Genomic DNA, 20,609 nt, shown 5'->3' with positions numbered 1-20,609 from the left:
TGACTGCCCTTCAGTTTCAAGTTTTTATATTCTAAATGGTTCTTCCTTTGTTGATATCTAATTATTTCTAGACCTTTCCATGGAATCTTAAACAGCAAAACTAAAAGGAAACCAAAGAGGTCATCTGGTTTCATCTCCTACCTGAACCACTTATCCACACATTCATCAAACATTTATTGAGTACCTATGTGTTGGGCCCTGGCATTCAAAGATAAATGAAAACCTTTGCTCTGAAAAGCTCAGCCTAGTGGGAGACAGAGATAAACAAATAAATTACAATACAACATGGGAAATGCGATAGCAGGTGATAAACACAGAACAGTAGGAACACAGAAGAGTGACCAAACATCCTTTATAGCTCACAAAACAATTTCACAATCCATTAGTTCACTTACTTCTCTGAACGACTCTGCAACACAGGCATGACAGACAAGGAAATGCACAATCAGGAAGGTTATAGGACTTCCCAAAGCCACTTTCCTAAAATTGAGGGCCTAATAGTAAGTGCTGGAGTTCAGACTTGCTTCTTTCTAATTGTAAAATAGCATCAAAGTATGCTACCTCTTCCTTTTCCTACACACCACTTTTGGGGTTACATGAAAAAAAGTATATGGTTTATCTTCCTTTCTTTAATTTCTTTTAGGGAGCATACGTGTCCCTTAGCCTAAATGCTTCTACTTTTAAATCTAAAGAAATTTTTACACTGCACAGTTATGGCAGTGTATGAGCTACTTGCATATATACTATGAGTCAATCTACCACATTCTAAGAAATAGAAATGTCAGTACCTTGTGATTCTCTCTCCCATCTACCTAAGAGAGCCCCTAAGCCACTTCAAGGAAATATGTCCTTTGTATCATGCCTGCCTTATTGCTTTAAAATAGCATTCAGTTCTACTAACAGAACTAGGAAATTGAATCTGTTCTGCATTTTTAAATTATTCACTTGATTCAGTCATACAGTAGATATTTACTGAGCACTTATTCCATATAAGGCACTTATCCTCTATATAAGGCACATGGTTACACACTGTGAAAGATATAGAAGAATAAGGCATAGTACTCACCCTCGTGAGTTTTAGAATGCACAATTAGATAAAGTATATCACAAATAACCCCAATCTAAAGAACACTGTGATAAGTGTTATAGTAATGATAATAGACGCTGTACATTCCAGAACATGGAAGTGATGGCATTTGAGCTGGGACATAAAAAAGAATAGAAATTTGGCATTGGAGGATTGCAAAGAAGTGATTACAAAAAGATGGAACAGCATGAGCAAAGGCATGACAGCAGAAGTGAAGAGTAGCTAATAACCACAGCTACCATTTATACCTAGCACTAATGCTAGGCACCATTTCCAATCCATTACACACATTATCCCATTTAATCCTCACAGCAACCTTGAAGTAGCTAATACCATGATTTGCATAGTACAGATGAGGAAAGCCAAGATGAGAGAGGTAAAATCACTTGCCCAACATCCCATAATCAGTAAATATTTTTGAAGCTCTTTTTTTGCCTTTAAAGGACAACTGCATAATGCAATCATTATAAATCTGTGTTGACAAGCATACAAAGTATTAAGATGTAATCTGTATGGCAATAACAGCAAAAAGAAGGGAGGAGGGAAAGGAGCTATATAGAAGCAAACTTTTCATATAAACTTGAAAGTAAATTGGTATTAACCCAAACCAGATTGGCATAAATTGAGACATTAATTGTAATCTGTGAGGGAACCACTAAGAAAATAATTCAAAAAAATAGAAGAAATGTCATAGGAATAAAAATGGTGCAGTAGAAAATATCTATTGAACACAATAGAAGGCAAAGATCTCAAAGAGATGCCTGTACCCCTATGTTCATTGCAGTATTTTTCACGACATGATCAAGACCTGGTAACTACAAGGAGGCAGCACTGGGAAATGAACTGCTGTGTGTGTACAGAGTGCAGAGCATAGGTGCATGCAGGCACACACATGCACATGTATGTGTGTGCGTATGTGCGTGTATATGTGTGTGATGCTAAAGCTTGTGCTAGTATCTTCTATCACTACCTCTCCACTTTTATAGTTATAAGTTGTTGTTACTGTTATTTATAATGAAATTATTTAAAAATAGGTGGGATGAGCACTGGGTGTTCCATGTTGGCAAATCGAACTCCAATAAAAAAATATACAAAAAAAAGAAAAATTTAAAAATTTAAAATTTTAAAAAAAATAAAAATATGTGGGGTGCTTGGGTGGCACAGTCAGTTAAGCATCTGACTCTTGATTCAACTCAAGTCTTGATCTTAGGGTGTAGAGACTACTTAAAAATGATAATAATAATAATAATAGTGATAAAAATAAAAAGTTAACATGTGCATATGGTATAGGATGCAAAAGCTTAAAAAAAGAATGACAAGTCTAATATAAATATTCTCCTTCACACTACTGTCCCCCAGACACCCAAAAACCCACCCAGGACACAACCACCATTACCAGTTGCTTTTCAAATTCAAAATTGTTTTTACTTTTACAAAGCTGTGGCTTGACACTGCATCATTTCACAATCCATGTAAACCTGAGCTGTGTTATTATGGATTTCTCAAATTTTTAAATTTTTCTGTGTAAAACATTCTTCAGAATTGATCCCATAGAAAACATGATGAAAGCAGCTATTGGTGCATTGCAAATGCTAATGCCTTTCAGACAATAATTATTTAATTTGACTAATCAAGCTTAGTGATATGGCATATTCTAAGTCTTTTACATCTATTTCAATGATATGACTTCTTTTTACAATAAGATAGAACATCTGTGTGATGAAAAATGGTCATTATTCATCTTAAGCCATGAAGGCAGAGTTTCAGGGGCAATTTGTGTTTCTTTCCTCTATAGTGCCTAGCATAATGCCTTAAATTTAGTAAAAACAAAACAAAAACATAATAAGTATGTTGAATGAGTAACAAAATAATACAAAGAATAGTGAATGGCTTATTGATTGGCTCTTGATTTAATATCCCTTGTATTACAATCCAGTATAATGACTTTTGCACAATGGCACTTTGTGCCTAATTTATTCAGTTTTGAATTCATCTGAGTCTTGAACTTGAAGCAACAAATATCCAAAGTATTGTCAAGGACATCACTTTTGTACATAAATGTAATAAAGCATTCACCTCAGAAAAGACCACCCATTCTAGTTCCCTTGAAAAGAGTTATAGGAAAAGCAGATGGCTCTATTCAAGGTGTCCTTAGTTTAAATATGTAAAAAATTCTGAGGTTTCTCTGTTTAATGTGCAAACTTGTAATGTTCAATCCTTTCAATGTCATATCTTTTTCCCTGGAGTTTTGAGGGAACCCAACCACGTGGAGATGAATGATTATGGATCTACAGAACCCATCACTGCACTGCATGATTTATCGCATGATACTCAGTCACAGAACATTATTAAAGCATTTTCTTTCACTTTTTCACTAATCAGAATATAATATAACTGAATTTACTATGTCTAACTTTCATTATAAGACCTCTTCCAGTTATTGTGACATACTCCTAGCATCACAGACATGGGAATTTCATAACAAATAGGAATTAAAGTACCACGTGACAAATAAGATATAATCCACTAATTTTTCCTTAAAAAAAAACCTGTCCTTCATAACATATCAAGGAAAGAATATTGGAAATGAAACATTCTATGGGCTACATTATGTCCCCCCCACCCCACCCAGTTCATATGTTGAAGCCCCAATTCACAATGTAATGGGATTTGGAGGCAAGCCTTTGGGAGGTGATTAAGCTTAGATGAGTCATGAGAGTAGGGCCTTCATGATGAGATCGATGCCTTTATGAGAAGAAACATGAGAGTTCACCATCTCTGCCTGCCATGTGGGGAAACAGTAAGAAGGCAGTCATCATCGGCAAGCCAGGAAGAGAGCTCTCACCAGGACCAGACCCTGTTGGTGCCCTGATCTCCTACATCCCTGCCTCCAGAACTGTGAGCAATCAAATTTCTATTGCTTGAACCCCACCCCAACTCCAGTCCATGGTATTTTGTTATGGTAGCCCAGGCTGACTAAGGAGATGAAACTCCCAAACTGAGTCGGCATTTCATCAGTGAGGTTCTGTGGGAAGAGCCCTGGAGGGGATGCAGAGGGGACATTCATTTATCTATAGCCTGGGGTCTGTCATTGACTTCCCATGTGACCTCGGACACTTGCTCCCTGATGTGACCACTGGTCCCACATCTCTATAATCAGGGGCCACACTGAGCTACTGGCAGCACCACCCACTCCCAATTAATTGGACAGTGACTCTACCTGGGAACTGCAGTCACTGATGACACTGCAGGAACTAGGGGAATGGGAAGAAATGATCACAGAAGCCAGTGACAAGGGGGAATAACACAAGGGAGTGCAGAAATTGCCATTCTGGGCAGCCTGGGTGGCTCAGCAGTTTAGCACCGCCTTCAGCCCAGGGTGTGATCCTGGAGACCCGGAATGGAGTCCCACATCAGGCTCCCTGCATGAAATGGAGCCTGCTTCTCCTTCTGCCTGTGTCTGTGCCTCTGTGTGTGTGTGTGTGTGTGTCTCATGAATAAATAAATAAAATCTTTAAAAAAAATTGCCATTCTAACATAATATATAATGTGAGCTGTATAACTAAGATGTGCATTTATGAAATCTGCTTCCAAACCAAAGATCAAAATTAAATACAGCAGCACCATGGCCATCTCTTTGTACCGGAGGCTATGATGTACAAATAAATGAAAGGAATGCAGATACCACAAAGGGAGAGAATGCTGGCACTACAGAAAACACAGTGGTTACCCATCTCCTTTCTACTCATTATTATCATATACAGTGATTTTTCCAAGATGGAGTCTAAAAGCCTAATTGTGTAGAGAAAAAAGAAGAAGCAATACTAACCCAGGACACAATAGTGCTGTCAACAAAAAATTTGTCTTCCAGTTAACACCTTTAAGGGCTGGGGAAGTAAAAGAAATAGTTATTATAGCAATTTATGCAGCTCACTGTACAACTACTTTATACCTAGGACACAATGATATTTTGAGAGACTGGCTAAAATGCCCCATGCAGGGTGGGGCTCAGTGGTCGAGCATCTGCCTTCCATTCAGGGCATGATCCCAGGGTCCTGAGATCGAGTTCCCAATTGGGCTCCCTGCGAGGAGCCTGCTTCTTCCTTTGCCTGTGTCTCTGCCTCTCTCACTATGTCTCTCATGAAGAAATAAATAAAATCTTTAAAAATAAATAAATAAACTAAAATGCTCCATGCAATTTTTAAATGTTTTCCTTTATGGCCTCTTAATTTCTACATTTAACACACCAACTAACTGGAATGATAACAGTTGCAGTGCTTACTCTTATACATTCTAGCGGACACATATCCAGCAGGAGTTCCCAGGAGGATCCATAACACAACAGCACAGGTCATTAGGGCACCCCGATTGGCGGGGGAAAGAAAGCCGAGGCAGGCCAGAACTAAAGGTACAGAAAAGAAATATCAAAGCAGTGACAATAACAGCCTCAGAAGCACACAAGACCTTATAATAAATTAAAGGTCCACTTTATTAAACACATTATGTGTAACAGTACACAAGGAATTTCTGTGGTATGAGTATTTCAGTAACCCTGTGAATGAATGTTATCTACTTAGCTAACAACAATTTTTTTCTTAACAAAAAAGGTGTGATTTTCAATAGCAGGCAAATGAAGTCTGTTCCCAAGACTTTGGGTCCAGTCTTTAATCTCGCTGTTTAAATACAAATTAAACAAACTCACTCACTCTTCTCTACTCCACTATCACTCCCTAAACAGCAAACCATATTTCACACCAAAATTTCCTTCCACTTCCTCTTATTCGAAGTGAGGAATTAAAAAAAAAAAGAATCAAAGCAAGACTCCACCTTAGGAAAATGTAACCTCAAGAGCTAAATTTTTAAACTATCACTGACATGTGAAACACCTAATAAGCCATATTTTTTACAGCAGCTTTGTTTATGAAAATCACCACTCTGGCTATCAAAAACTGACAAGCTCCATTTTTACCTTATAAATGAAGGCAGCCAGGGTTCATCAGCTGTTCTAAGACTACTAAAGAGGCCATTCTGTGTAGACATTTAAAGACCAGCACCTAGGCTTACCATATTTCAAAATGCTAGTCGTTAATTATGAATTCCCTTAGTCCACATAAAAAATATGCTTCTACCCTCATGCTGATTTTCAAGAAAGCATCTGTTTTACAAGGCAAGGTATATGTGTATTGGACATTACAATAAATTATTCAGAACTGAAGAAGCCCTGAAAGGTCCTTGACATAGGAATACATTTAGACTTGTATCCTTAATTTGAGAAAATGAAAATATAAGTACTATAAAACACACATTTTCTTAAACTTTAGGTATTCTCAAAGTCATTTTGCACACATGGATCAAAATTGGACATATGCCAGCAGTTGACTAAGAATGTTTAAGACAATACCTATTGATCTTAGCCTACTCACATAAGGTAACAAATGTCATGATCAAAATTTGTGTTCCTTGGCCCAGGAAAACCGACAGCAACATTCTTCTCTTTGGAGGTCTGAATACATCTCCATGAACCAGCTTCCAACCAAAGTCCTCCTGGATGTCTTCCTGCATATGAGAAAGACATGTGTATAACACATGTATGTGTGTAAACACACACTATTACAGAAAGTTACCAAAACTCTGAAAATTAGATGAAAATTAATTTTCCTCTAAAGACAGACTAACTGGAAACCAATAGCTCACTTTGGATACTCTGGAAGGTAAGTGATCCTGCCATAGATAAATTGCTCCCTAGCTCTATGGTTTGCACTAGGGGGAATGTGTTCATCATATAGGGCACATACCTGGCTTAATTTCATGAAGAAAGCAAAATGATTTAACATACAGAAGGAATTCAACCAATTTTACAGAGATCTAAAATTCACCAATACGCAAATGATTATAAGTCAAAACAGTATAAATGAGATAAAATAAATTTAACCTAAAGGACAGTATTTTGCAATGTTTAGTACATTTATCTCATGCTCCAAATTAATGAAAACCTTAAATAATAATATTTTGGAAGTTCAGAAACACATAAAAAGGAATAGAACCAGAGTTGATAACAAATACTTCTCTAGGGCGGTTCAGTCAGTTAAGCAACTGCCTTTGGCTCAGGTGATGATCCCGGGGTCCTAGGATCAAGCCCTGTATCCATCTCCCTGCTCAGTGGGGAGTCTTTTTCCCCCCTCTCTCCCTCTGCCCCTCCCCTTGTTCATGCTCTCTCTCTCTCTCAAATAAATAAAATTTAAAAAAACACAAATACTTCTCTAATAACCTTACTTGTACTTTTTAAGGATCTATACAACTCCATAATTTCTGATTTGGTATAAGAGGCAAAGTGACTAGACATTGAAAACGTGCTGTATTCAAGGTATTACTCTAAGTAAAAATATAATATTGGCAGCCCGGATGGCTCAGCAGTTTAGCGCCGCCTTCACCCCAGGGCCTGATCCTGGAGACCCGGGATTGAGTCCCACGTCGGGATCCTTGCATGGAGCCTGCTTCTCCCTCTGCCTGTGTCTCTGCCTCTCTCTCTCTCTGTCTCTCGTGAATAAATAAATAAAATCTTATATATAGTCAATATATATTATATTGACAACTGGGCAGAGTAGGCATTTAAATATGTGCTGAATCAAATATGTGCATTTTTACTTACAGGATTTATCTGATTGTATCTGATAATGTCTCTGTGGAGAGTCCTTAATAGAATCATAGCCACCATCCCAGATAAGAAGAGAATGATAACAAAGGAATTCATAATACTGGAAAATTTAAGGAAGAAAAAGAGAGACAGAAGTTAAATCTCAAGTTCCTTTCCTGAACAGGACAAAGAAAATGTGTGTACATATAAAAGAAAGACATTCAAATTATCATTATCTCGATCAGTTTTCCAAGGTTAAACTTAAAATCAAGTGCTGAATATATCAATATATTAAATGAACGTAAAGCTCTACCACAAAAGTGTATTACAAATAAAGCAGTAGAAGCAACACTATTATTCTTAAGGGGATTTTAGAATTATTTTTAAGAGTACATTCGCAAAAAAAAGTGAGAAGTGTATAAGAACAATAACAGAAACTCAGTTCCAGAGTATGGAACTGAGAATGAAAATTCAGGAATCAAGGTTGAAATAATGGCTAACTTCTTAGCTGACAGACCAAGGTTGTACTCTCTTTATCATTCTATGAGCTCAGGGTAATGATCCTATGGACAACTTACGTACCAGCTCTTACTATTTCTAAAACTAAAATTTGGGGGCACTTGGATGGCTCAGTCAGTTAGGTGTCTGCCTTCAGCTTGGGTGATGATCCTGGGGTCCTGGGATCGAGCCCCACATCTGTCTCCCTACTCAGCCGGGAATCTGCTTCTCCCTCTCCCTCTACCCCTCCTCCAACTCGAGCATGCTCAGTGTCTATCAAATAAATAAATAAAACCTTTAAAAATAAATAAATAAATAAATCTAAAACTAAAACTTAAAAATTATCCCCAAATCAAAACCAGTGCCTCTGCCATCCCACCACCCAGCCAAACCCAGACACATCAACAAGGTTTCACCGGAATCTCTGAAAAGACCAGCATTGTTTTTAGAAAGGTGCCAATAAGATGATTGAGGTTTACAATGGCCAAGGTAGAGATGGTGGTGGGGAAGGCCAAAATAGGTGAAGCAGGTACACACTTCCAGTTACAAAATAAACAGGTCACTGGTGGTTACCATAGGGGAAGGGGGCTAGAGGGATGGGCAAAATGGGTGAAGGAGAGCGGGAGGTGCAGGTTCCCAGTTAATGGCATGAATAAGTCATGGGGTTGAAAGGTACGGCATAGGGAATATAGTCAATGGTGCTGTAATAGGGCTCAATGGAGTCAGATGGCAGCTACACTTGAACAAAGCACAGCATAACCTATAAACTTGTCCAATTACCATGTTGTACACCTGACACTAGTGTAACATTGTGTGTCAACTATACTTTTTGATATAAATAAGTAAATAAGGTATCCCTGGGTGGCGCAGCGGTTTGGCGCCTGCCTTTGGCCCAGGGCGCGATCCTGGAGACCTGGGATCGAATCCCACGTCGGGCTCCCAGTGCATGGAGCCTGCTTCTCCCTCTGCCTGTGTCTCTGCCTCTCTTTCTCTCTGTGTGTGACTATCATAAATAAATTTAAAAAATTTAAAAAAATAAAATAAAATAAAATAAATAAGTAAATAAGCAAGCCCTGGGGATAAAAGGTACAGTACAGGGAATATAGTCAATAATATTGTAATAACTGCGTATGGTGACAGATGGCAACTACACCCATCACGGTAAGCATTTTGTAAAGTATAGGACTGTCAAATCAATATGCGGTACATCCGAAACTAATAATACTGTACGTCAACTGTACTTCAATTAAAAATTTTTAAAAAGATGATTGATGTCTAAAATGTCTGTTAAATGTAAGTAAATTAGCTCGCGACAGAAACTAAAGCATGTTCTTCATTACACTATAAATATCAATACTACGAGACATTAGTCCCCACAATGTATCTGGAGGCCCTCTGCTTTCACAGTCCCTTTGGAGAAACCATTTACATAAATTTTATCTGAAGAGACTTCTGGGGGTGTAACAAAATTGGACCTTCACAGTTGCCCAAACAAAAGACTCTGTGGAAAAGCTACAATATGACCATAATAATGAAGATGAGAAGGAGGAGGGAGAGCAGGAAGAGAAGGAACAAATCTAGAAAAATAGGAGTGGGAGATGCTGTTCTCACTTTTTTAAAAGATTTCTTTGTTTAGAGAAAGAGAGTGCAGGTGAGGGTGGGAGAGAGGCAGAGGGAAAGGGAGAGAGAATCTCAAGCAGACTCCCCGCTGAGCATGAAGTCCAATAAGGGGCTCAATCCTTCGACTCCGAGATTATGACCTGAGCTGAAATCAAGAGTCTGTGGCTTAACCAACTGTACTACTCAGGCACCCTGCTATTCTCACTTTAAACGCAATGGCAATAGAAAAAAATCATCTTGAAGGCCCATACTCACCTTTCCTCACTTACAGTTTTACTTTTCTAGTCATCTTCCATCCCACATCGAGCACCCTGACCTCAGCCCTTTGCTCAGCCCTTTGCCACAGTAATGCCCAATCACCACCTTCTCAGCTGGTCCATCCCTCTGTCTCAGGCTGAAAAGTCTCACTCTGGTTTGGACCAGATTCCTGAGGAATCCAACACTTTCACTCTGAATCCACCAGAGAACATAGTGAGCTTCGTGGGAGCAGAAGCCTGCAGGCCTCTCTCACTGTCCCAGGGCCCAGCAGAGCGCCCAGCCCCCTAACAGACCCTGGGCAAGAAGGCCAGCCGAATGAGCCCCCTTTCACTCGCACACCTTATCTCCACACAGTCCTCTCTGTCGTCTGACCTGCTGGCAGAATGTCCCCTTGACGAGTTTTGGTTTCTCATCTGTAATCCCTTGCCCTTTCTCCTGGCTGTCTTCTCCAACTCTTAGGCATCCCAACCTGCATGTACCCCAGCTGCTCACTGCTTTGCCCCCTCTCGGTTTCGCTCAGACTTTCTGAACCCGGGATCAAGTCCCGCATCAGGCTCCTGGCATGTCTCTCATGAATAAATAAATAGAATCTTTTATAAAAATAAAAACTAAATAAAAATATATATGTACAGGGGTGCCTAATGGCTCAGTCAGCTAAGCATCTGACTCTTGATTTCTGCCCAGGTTATGATCTCAGGGTCCTGGAAATGAGCCCTGCATCAGGCTCCACACTGACCAGGGAGTCTGCTTGACATTCCCTCTCCTTCCCCTCCCCCTGCTCAATCTTTTATTTATTTATTTATTTTATTTTCTTATTTTATATAATCTGTATTATATATACAGATATATATATTTATATATATCCCCCCACTCAAGCTACATATTCTTCATTTCATAAAGTATGTTACCTAGGGGTGCCTGGCTGGCTCAGTCAGGGGAGCACATGACTTGATCTCAGGGTCGTGAGTTCAAGCTCCATGTTAGGGGTAGAGATTACTAAAAATAAATAAATAAAATTAAAAATAAAAGATATAACTAAAATACTCACCTAAACCACTGAATGTTGGTATGAGGCATGGACTCCAAAATATAATCCCATCTAGATGCCCACCTGATGTTTTTGTTTTCCTAAAAAAACAAAAAATATACAATTATATGACCAAACTTTCACTGACTTCTTGCTAGTTATAATGCTAAAACAGACAGAAAGTTATTCTGCATGTACTTTCTCCATTTCTTTACTGCTAACTTCATGGAATAATGAGATATACCATGGCATTTTTATCTTCTTTTTATTAACTGGTATTCTTCTTCATTCCAGAAAGGGACTAGGAAGAAACAAATTTTAGCTTGCTGCTGTTCACCAGAAGTAGCATTCTTTAAAAAAAAAAAAAAAAAAAAAAAAAAACAGACTATTTATGGGCACTTGGAGGACTCAGTCCGTTAAGCTTCTGCCTCCAACTCAGGTTGTGATCTTAGGATCCTGGGATCGAACCCACATCAAGTCCCACATTGGGCTCTCTGCTCAGTGGGGAGCCTCTTTCTCCCCCTGCCCCTCCCCCTACTCGTACTCACCCTCTCAGATAAATGAAAATTTTAAAAATAAAACAAAGCATCTATTTAAAGTAATCTCTACACCCAATGTGGGTCTTGAACTCACAACCCTGAGATTAAGTCCCGTGCTCTTCTGCCTGAGCCAGCCAGGCAACTCTGCATTTTTATGTTAAGTCTTTTGAGATGTAGTAGCAATAAGTTTATAAAAGATGCTTTGTTTTCAACTTTTGTAATTTTCAATACTGAATAAACCACAAAAAAATACAATTAAACAATCAGGCTGTTTTTCCTGATGTGTGATCAAATTCAAACTGTCAGTAGCTTTTTTCTTAAGATTTTATTTATTTATTCATAAGACACAGAGAGAGAGAGAGAGAGAGAGAGAGAGAGAGGCAGAGACACAGAGGGAGGAGCAGGCTCCATGCAGGGAGCCCGATGCGGGACTAGATCCCGGGACTCCAGGATCATGCCCGGGGCTGAAGGCAGGTCCTCAACCACTGAGCCACCCAGGCATCCCATATCAGTAGCATTCTTATAAAATATCCCCAGTAGATGAAAATCTTAACTGGTAATCCGCAGTAAATACTTACACCATTAATACAGAGTAATCACCCCTCAAATCAATAACATGCTCTTAGCAAAAGGAAAATGCTGGTACAAATAGACCAAGTAGTATTTGAAATGACTTAGGTGTTTTTTTCTGAAGTTTAGAGTTGGAGGATGGAGAAACTCAATGTGCACTGCTTTTCTTTTTCTTTCTTTCTTTTTTTTTTTTTTCATAAGTAAGCTTCATGCCCAGCACAGGTCTTGAACTCAAAACCCTGAGATCAAGAGCTGCATCCAGCCAGGTGTCCTTAATGTGTACAACTTTAAAAAAACAACCCTAAGGGGCACCTGGCTGGCTCAGTCAGTAGACCATGCATGCAACTCTTGATTTTAGGGTTGTGAGTTTGAGCCACACGTTGGGTGTGGAGCTTACTTAAAAATATAAAAATTTATAATAATCTAAATGATAGATTTTCATTGGGTTTTAATTCAACAGTGGATTTTAGTTAAAACCCGATGACCAGGTGATCGCAGTTAACATTACCAGTGACGGGGTATGTTGACATCAAGTGCCTTCTAATGTACAGTATCACTTCTGCAGTATAATCTCTGAATGAATGTATGGCCTGAGCCTGGTCATAAAGAACCATCAGACAGACCCAGATTAATGGTCATCCTGCAGATTGTAAAGTCTTTATAAAAATTTCAAGGATGTGAAAGACAGAGAAAGATGGAAGAACTGGTCTGGATTGGAGATCAGAACTAAACAACACATAATCCTGCATGGTATCTCAAACCACAAAGGGAAAATGTGACATTGTTGGCCAGCCAGTGACATTTGAATGGATGGATGTGGACCAGATGGTAATGTGATACCAATGCATGATTTGGAGAGTTATGTGCTAGTTATATGCTATGCTAATAGGAAAGTGATCTTTTTATTTTTTTATTTTTTAAGACTTTATTTATTCATGAAAGACACAGAGAGAGAGAGAGGCAGAGACACAGGTAGAGGGAGAAGCAGGCTCCACACAGGGAGCCTGATCTTGGGTCTCCAGGATCACGCCCTGGGCTGAAGACAGCGCTAAACCCCTGAGCCACCCAGGCTGCCCGGAAAGTGATCTTTTTAGGGGAAAGACTGGAGTGTTTAGGAATGATAGAACACCTACCTCTCTAAAGATTCAGAAAAAGGCTAATACTAATGGACGCACAGAGAAGGGTGAACAAAGCAGCAAATGAGTTAAACGGTAACAATTGGGGCATCTGATTTAAAGGGACTATGGGGGTTCTTTGTATTGTTCTGGCGATCTTTCTGTAGTCTGAAATTGTTTCAAAATAAATTATTATGTAAAGCCTATCAGGAAATCAGAATTTATAGACAAATCAAGGGATAAATACTCATTGCATAAAAGAATGTATCCTAGCCATTCTATTATAATATAGTTTCTATAGTAAAATGTGACTTGATTTGTATGAATCTGAATTACAGGCATCTTCTTCACCATCTGAATTACAGGCATCTTCTTCACCAGCCTATCTATTGCCTTAAGCAAGATAACTCATATCAAGCCTTTCAGAAAGGAGAGATACTTTCAAATACGCAACATGAAGTTTGGATTTTAAATACAAAGAAAGCCTAGAGAAATCTGCAGTGGTGAAACCTAACAGTTTTTGCACCAAACATTGCCATCTGCTGGAAATAACAGGCCATAACACATATTACTCTTCCCTAAGAAAGTAAGAAACTACTGAAAGATCCTAAGGCACCTTTGAGAACAAATTGATCAATGCAGACAGATAACTAAGTGGTGGAACCTACTTCTTAATCCACCAAAAACTCCTGAGTTATTCTGCTTCTTTACACACCAGAGTTTCAAAATCTTTTATAAGACATAACAATTCTCATAAAATCCCATGAGGTAAACAAGTCTTTAGTGTTGTTTATATTACAGGCACAAGCAGCAGAGGTAGAAACAAAGACAGGACTCGAGTCCTGACACAATATTTCACCATGGATCTTACTCAACAAACATGCAGGGCCTCCAAGAATCCAATGGGCAGTTAGCTAAGGCTTCTTCTAGTCCAGATGTTTTCAACTGGGGGAGCAGCACCCCCTAGAGGGCATAATGAAAATGTGCAGGGATGCTTCTGGAATTTGCAGCATAGGATGCCAGACTTCCTGCAGTGCCCTCAGAGACCAGCCCCCCAAAGAATTAAGAAAAACGTCCAAAATGCACCATCCAATGTAGTGTGAGTGAAAAACTGCTGATGATTATTATCCATGCCTGGATTCTAATTCCATTGCACAGATAAAGTATTCTTTACACGTTTTTAATATACATTGACTTTTTCGTGGAATGCAACTACCATGTAAATTGAAGGGAAAGGGTGCTATGTTTGCTTTGAAACTTTTCTTACAGTATTTTTTCAGGTAATCTCTCTCCCCAATATGGAACTCACAACCCCAAGATCGAGAGTAGCATGCTCTATCGACTGAGCCAGACAGGCACCCCTGGATTGAAACTTTACCAAAATTGATCAACATTTCAAGATATCATGCCATCATTTGGAAATATGTGGTACTTGCGCTACCAATGTACAAGTCTTGTATTCATCTACATCCACAGCTGTCACATTTGCAGTGATCATACACATTGGCGCAGGCACCAGAAATGGGCTGAAATATGCACTGAACTACATGCTATTTTATTTGAAATTATTTTCCTTTTATTTTGTTATAATTAGAGTGTTATACTGATGTTTATTAAAACCATGCATATAGACAGGTTCATACAGTACCTATAAATACGAATTGACAGTAGTAAAGGGAAACTGCCAAAACATTTGATATTAAAATAGGACGTCAGGGGTGCCTGGGCAGTTCAGTCAGTTGAGCATGTCTGACTCTTGGTTTCAGCTCAGGTCAGGAACTCAGAATTGGATCAAGAACCCACGTGGGGCTCCGAGCTCAGCACAGAGTCTGCTTCCCCCCAGCTTCCCCCTGCATACACACATACGCTCTCTCTCTCTGGCAAATAAATAAAATTTTTAAATAGATAAATAAATAAATAAACAAACAAACAAATAAGGACATCAATGTGATAGGGTTGAGAACTACTGATCCATTTCAACACTCTCATTTTATTATGGAGAAACTGAAGTCCAGAGAGGCAAATGAACTTACTCAAGGTCACATTATGAGTCTGAGGCCAGCTAGCACCAAAATACCAAAATTTTCCGCTTCGCAATTCAGTTAGTGGCCCATGCTGCCTACAAATCAAGAATGTATTTTGGAGGGGGAGGGAAAACAATGCTATAAATGTGGCGAGGGTCCCAGGATGGCCCACCTATAAAGCTTATACAACTCACATACATGGCCAAAAATACTGGGATTAGAGTGAAACAAAAAAATATTTGGTTGGTAGTACAAAAACAGTAAGTGGGGCACCTGGGTGGCTCAGTGGTTGAGTGTCTACCTTCAGCTCAGGTCGTTATCCCAGGATCCTGGGATGGAGTTCCAAATCGGGCTCCCTGCAGGGAAACTGCTTCTTCTTCTGCCCATGTCTCTGCCTCTTTCTCTGTGTCTCTCATGAATAAATAAATAAAATATTTTTAAAAATAAAAAGAAAAGAAGTCCAGCTCAAGGCCTCTCTCTTATAAAGCCTTCCTGGCCAATTCACCCACCATGATGCCTTCCCATTTTAAAGTCACACCATGTATTACAGATGCAGTATTAAGAGCCTGGACTCTCTAGTCAAACAAAACTTGGTTTATAATCCTTTACATTGGTGACATGGGGCAAATGACTTTCCTCCTATGAGTCTCAGTTTTATTTTCTATAAAATGGAGATTTAAAATAGTACCTGCTTTCAGAGGACTATTGTGAGAAACAAAGTTAAAGTAGGTACTTTACAAAAATTCCCATGCCAGGCATATAATAGGCACTCGATAAATATTTGTCATATAAATGGATGAATAAAAGGTCTTCATTCAGATGGGTTTTTTTTCATTCAGATGTTAATCTTTATGACCCATCCTGCCATAACTGCTGAACAAATTTGAAATGCAAACCCCAAACTTTATACCCATTTGGGAAAATGAATCACTTTCTGAAAGCATAAAGTGCACAAAATGCGTAAAAAAACAAAAAGGCAGACTTTCTTAAACTAAAAATGATATTGCCTCTGGACCTTTCTGCAGCTAGTGGCTGCCTGACCAGGGGCTCAGGCCCACAATCTCAGCTGATGACCATGGGCTCTGCTTCCAAATGGCAACTTGCAGGTGGCTGCAGGGGAGGTACAAGGAGGTCTAAGGTGATAGAGGAAGGCCAGAATGATGGAGGTCACAACCAAGGTGGCTGAGGAGCCCCAGCTCCTGCATGGCACTAACATCTATAAGTGGCTTGACACGTGCATGAAGTTCAGCTTCCCATCCATGTCCCCCGGGGCCTGGTCCCTGTGTCAGGATCACACCTCTCCTCCCCTGCTGACCCCGAGAATGACTCTGTGTGCCCGAGGTACATGGGAGGCTTCCACAGTCTGCCCGAGGGTGAGACAGTGTCGTTCACCCAACCCAGGGCCAGGAATCAATCCATGTTGCAGGACCTGGTAGGATTTTCCGTGCTGGGATGGAGAAACAGCAAAAAGAGGGAAAACATGTGCAAGCACGGGCCAAAGGGGAAACTCCCAGGAAATGTGAAGGTCTAGATCTTTGCCAATAGGGTAGCCCCTCATCACACGTGGTTATTCAGCACTCACAATGTGGCTGGTCTTAAGTGAGATGAGCTGCAGGTATAAAATATATGCCACATTTCAAAGACTTGGTACAAGATAAGAGAACCTAAGGTATTTCTTTACCAAAACAAGTGCTATACAAATGCAGCATTCTCGTTAATAAGTGTGTTCCTCACAGGGGTATAGGTTATCAGTTCTGACACTACATGTATGCTAAGGTTGAACAAATAAGTCCACATATTGTAGATGATAGGGGCCAGGTTTCTCAGTGTCAGAAAAGAAAAGTTACCAATGCGCAAGGGGAGAGGGCTAGCCCGAACACTGCAGTGGCTTACAGTCACAGATACTGGTATGAACTCATGTTCATGTATTTCGTTATCCACTCACTTACTTTTATACTTTTCCATTTGTGATTAATAAGTCATCTGTGGAGTGCTACTTTGCCACTGTGAGAGTAACCAGTTTTCCCAATAACTGTTCACCTCCAATTTTTTTTAAAGATTTGATTTATTCATGAGAGACACACAGAGAGAGGCAGAGACACAGGCAGAGGGAGAAGCAGGCTCCATGCAAGGAGCCTGATACAGGACTCAATCCCAGGAATCCAGGATCAGGCCCTGGGCCAAAGGCAGATGTTCAACCACTGAGCCACCCAGGCATCCCCGTTCACCTCCAATTTTAACATCCATTGATAACATTGACCTGAATCGATTATTTAATTGGAGGGTGAAAAATAGTAGTTTTCAAATTAAATTTCCACTTCAAATAGTCATTACCACTGAAGGTATTCAACAAATGAAGACAGAATAGTTGAAAAAATCCTTCATAAGCCGTAATGCAGTTTATTTTTTATTACAGTTACCAATGTATGAAGCTTTGCTTCTTATTTGTCTACTGAAAGCTCAAGCTATCTTATAGGTTAAATAAGATTCTGTGAGCTACTCTAAGATGCAACAACCATATACACTTAGGAGATCCAAAGTGGCAACCACAATGCAATATAAATTATACTCCAGAAGAGTACTCCAGAGCCAAGTGTGGCTGTAAAATGCCGAGTTAGACTCAGTCAAAAGGTTTCTTTATTAGGAGACTTTTAAATATTTTACTAATGTGCTTTGTGAAGCTAAGAAAGGAAGTAGTAGAAAGGCACTTGACTGACTCAGTCAGTTAAGCATCAACCTTCAGCCCAGGTCATGATCCTGGGGTCCTGGGATCAAGTCCTGCATAGGGCTCCCTGCTCCTTGGGGAGCCTGACTCTCCCTCTGCGTCCCTCACCCCCGTGTCTCTCATGAATAAATAAAATCTTTTTTAAAAAAGGAAGTAGTAGAAAGTAGCATTTTCCAAACTTATTTGACTAGTGTTCCAGGGAATGCACTTTGAGAAATGTTGATATCTATCATTATCACTGGGTCAAAAAAGCATTTTTCAACTCAAGACAATAAAATGAACAGCACTAGAAATATACATCACCACTCCTCCTGACCTCCTCCACCTACAACAGCAACATTCTGGTGTTCAGATGCACGCATGAGCTACTGTTGTGTGAGACATTTATAAATCACATGTTCCAGGACACCTGGGTGGCTCAGCAGTTGAGCATCTGCCTTCAGCTCAGAGTGTGATCCTGGGGTCCTGGGATCAAGTCTCGCATCATGGTCCCTGCAGGGAGCCTGCCTCTCCCTCTGCCTGTCTCTGCCTCTGTGTGTGTGTGTGTCTCTCTCTCATGATTAAATAAATAAAATCTTTAAAAATAAATAAAGAAATCACATGTTCCTGTATCCACCAGAAGGAATAGGAAACACTGTGTGTCTACTATGGGCTGGGCCCTATGCTAAACCTTTTATGTTAGTTCACACATTTCTGATAGTAATCACAGGAGGCGATTATTTTATCCCCATTTTACAGGTTAGGAAAAAGAGGTGAGAAGTACCCTGTCCAAGGTTCACACAGCGAGTACATGTCAGAGCCAGAATTCAAACTCAGGAATGTCTGGTTCTTTCCACAGTGCCACTTCTTGAAGCTAAGGGCCTTCTAAGCACCCTAAAGGAGCTTCCATGGGAGAGGGAAATAATTCCCTCTTCTGGAAGAGCTTCCAGGATATGGACCTGTTAAGATACAAGGGGTTGGGACCTAACCAAAATAAGGAAATTTCCCCAATCCTCCCTTTTGGCATAGCTACATCTGAACTTGTACTTCAACTTTTAACAGCCACAGTTGCTTCCTGACAGGCAGACAGTCCACTAGCACTATACCATGTAGGCTCCTGGTATGAACCTGAACCTCAATTTAGATGTGCTCTCCCTTGGCTTTTACTATACTATAAACATAAAAGTTCCTACATTTAACTTTTTTTAAGTAGGCTCCACACCCAACGTGGGGCTTGATCTCACAAACCTGAGATGAAGAGTCACTCTACCGACTGAGCCAGCCAGGTGCCCTCCTACATTTAAATTTTTAACACCTGATGAATAAGTGATAAATATGTAGAAGGGCTTCAGTTTTTTGATCAACTGCTGATAGTAGCTTAGACTCAATAATATTCTCAATCACTGGAGAAGGGTTATTTTCCTTTCTTTGGGGTATATTTCACTTTCTTCCCCCAGATTACACTTGCGTATTTCATCCAGAGATCAGAGGGCTGACTGGACTATACTACTTTGGGTAAACCTCGGGATGTAGGATCAGGTAATCCTGATCTCTAGCTGGACAATCTAAAGTACACACACACACACACATCTCTAACATAAACGTTTCTCGTTTTCTTCACAGTAACTCTGCAGACAGGAAATAGAATAGACCTTTAATACAGAAAGCCAGAATGGTGGAGTAGAAAAGCTATGAGTCTGGGGGCTAGACAGACCTGAGTTTGAATATCAATTCCACCTTCTGCCTGCTATGATCCTGAGAAAATTACTTCCTCTCACTGGGCTTTGGTATCCTCATTTATAAAATGGATATAACCATGGGGATCCCTGGATGGCTCAGTGGTTGGGTGTCTGCCTTTGGCCCAGGGCGTAGTCCTGGAGTCCCGGGATCGAGTCCCACATCAGGCTCCCTGCATGGAGCCTGCTTCTCTCTCTGACTGTGTCTCTGCTTCTCTCTGTGTGTGTCTCTCAAATAAATAAATAAAATCTTTAAAGAAAAATAAAATGGATATAAGCACATAGGTGATACACAGGGACAAAAGCAAGGCATCCCCAACCCGGAATGGCTTTAAGAATGAGATTAGGAAAAAATCCTGTTGTAATGGTTGTCAGGCCATCTATAGAAATGACACAAATGGAGCAAAATTTGTAAATATTTATTTTTTTTTAATTTTTTAAACTTTTTTTTTAATTTTTTTATTTATTTATGATAGTCACACAGAGAGAGAGAGAGAGGCAGAGACACAGGCAGAGGGAGAAGCAGGCTCCATGCACCGGGAGCCCGACGTGGGATTCGATCCTGGGTATCCCGGATCGCGCCCTGGGCCAAAGGCAGGCGCCAAACCGCTGCACCACCCAGGGATCCCAAAATTTGTAAATATTTAAAGAAATTTGAGATCTAATCCCAAATAATGTGATTAGGGTTTGGTTTCAAGAAGGCACATCTAAAGCTTTAAGAAATAAGCCCTTTATACAAAAATCAAGTATCATCAAAGCTGAATCAAAAATATGAGATATAGTCCTTTAAAAAATTA

General features: G+C 39.8%; 1 protein-coding gene across 1 annotated transcript in view; it reads right to left on the bottom strand.

Moving 5' to 3' along the window:
* Window positions 1-20,609, bottom strand: part of LOC112668486 (transmembrane 9 superfamily member 2-like) — a 76,511-nt gene that overhangs the window by 24,521 nt on the left and 31,381 nt on the right. Inside the window, exons 8-12 of the mRNA XM_025460891.3 lie at window positions 11,146-11,225; window positions 7,737-7,842; window positions 6,511-6,643; window positions 5,370-5,489; window positions 4,917-4,974 (exon numbers count right to left, since the gene is read on the bottom strand). Of these exons, the coding sequence (XP_025316676.3) occupies window positions 4,917-4,974; window positions 5,370-5,489; window positions 6,511-6,643; window positions 7,737-7,842; window positions 11,146-11,225 (497 nt within the window). The remainder of the gene's footprint in view (window positions 1-4,916; window positions 4,975-5,369; window positions 5,490-6,510; window positions 6,644-7,736; window positions 7,843-11,145; window positions 11,226-20,609) is intronic.

Source organism: Canis lupus, chromosome X (genome assembly GCF_003254725.2).
Source record: "Canis lupus dingo isolate Sandy chromosome X, ASM325472v2, whole genome shotgun sequence".
NCBI lineage: Eukaryota > Metazoa > Chordata > Mammalia > Carnivora > Canidae > Canis > Canis lupus.
This window is presented reverse-complemented; position numbering and strand designations above follow the sequence as displayed.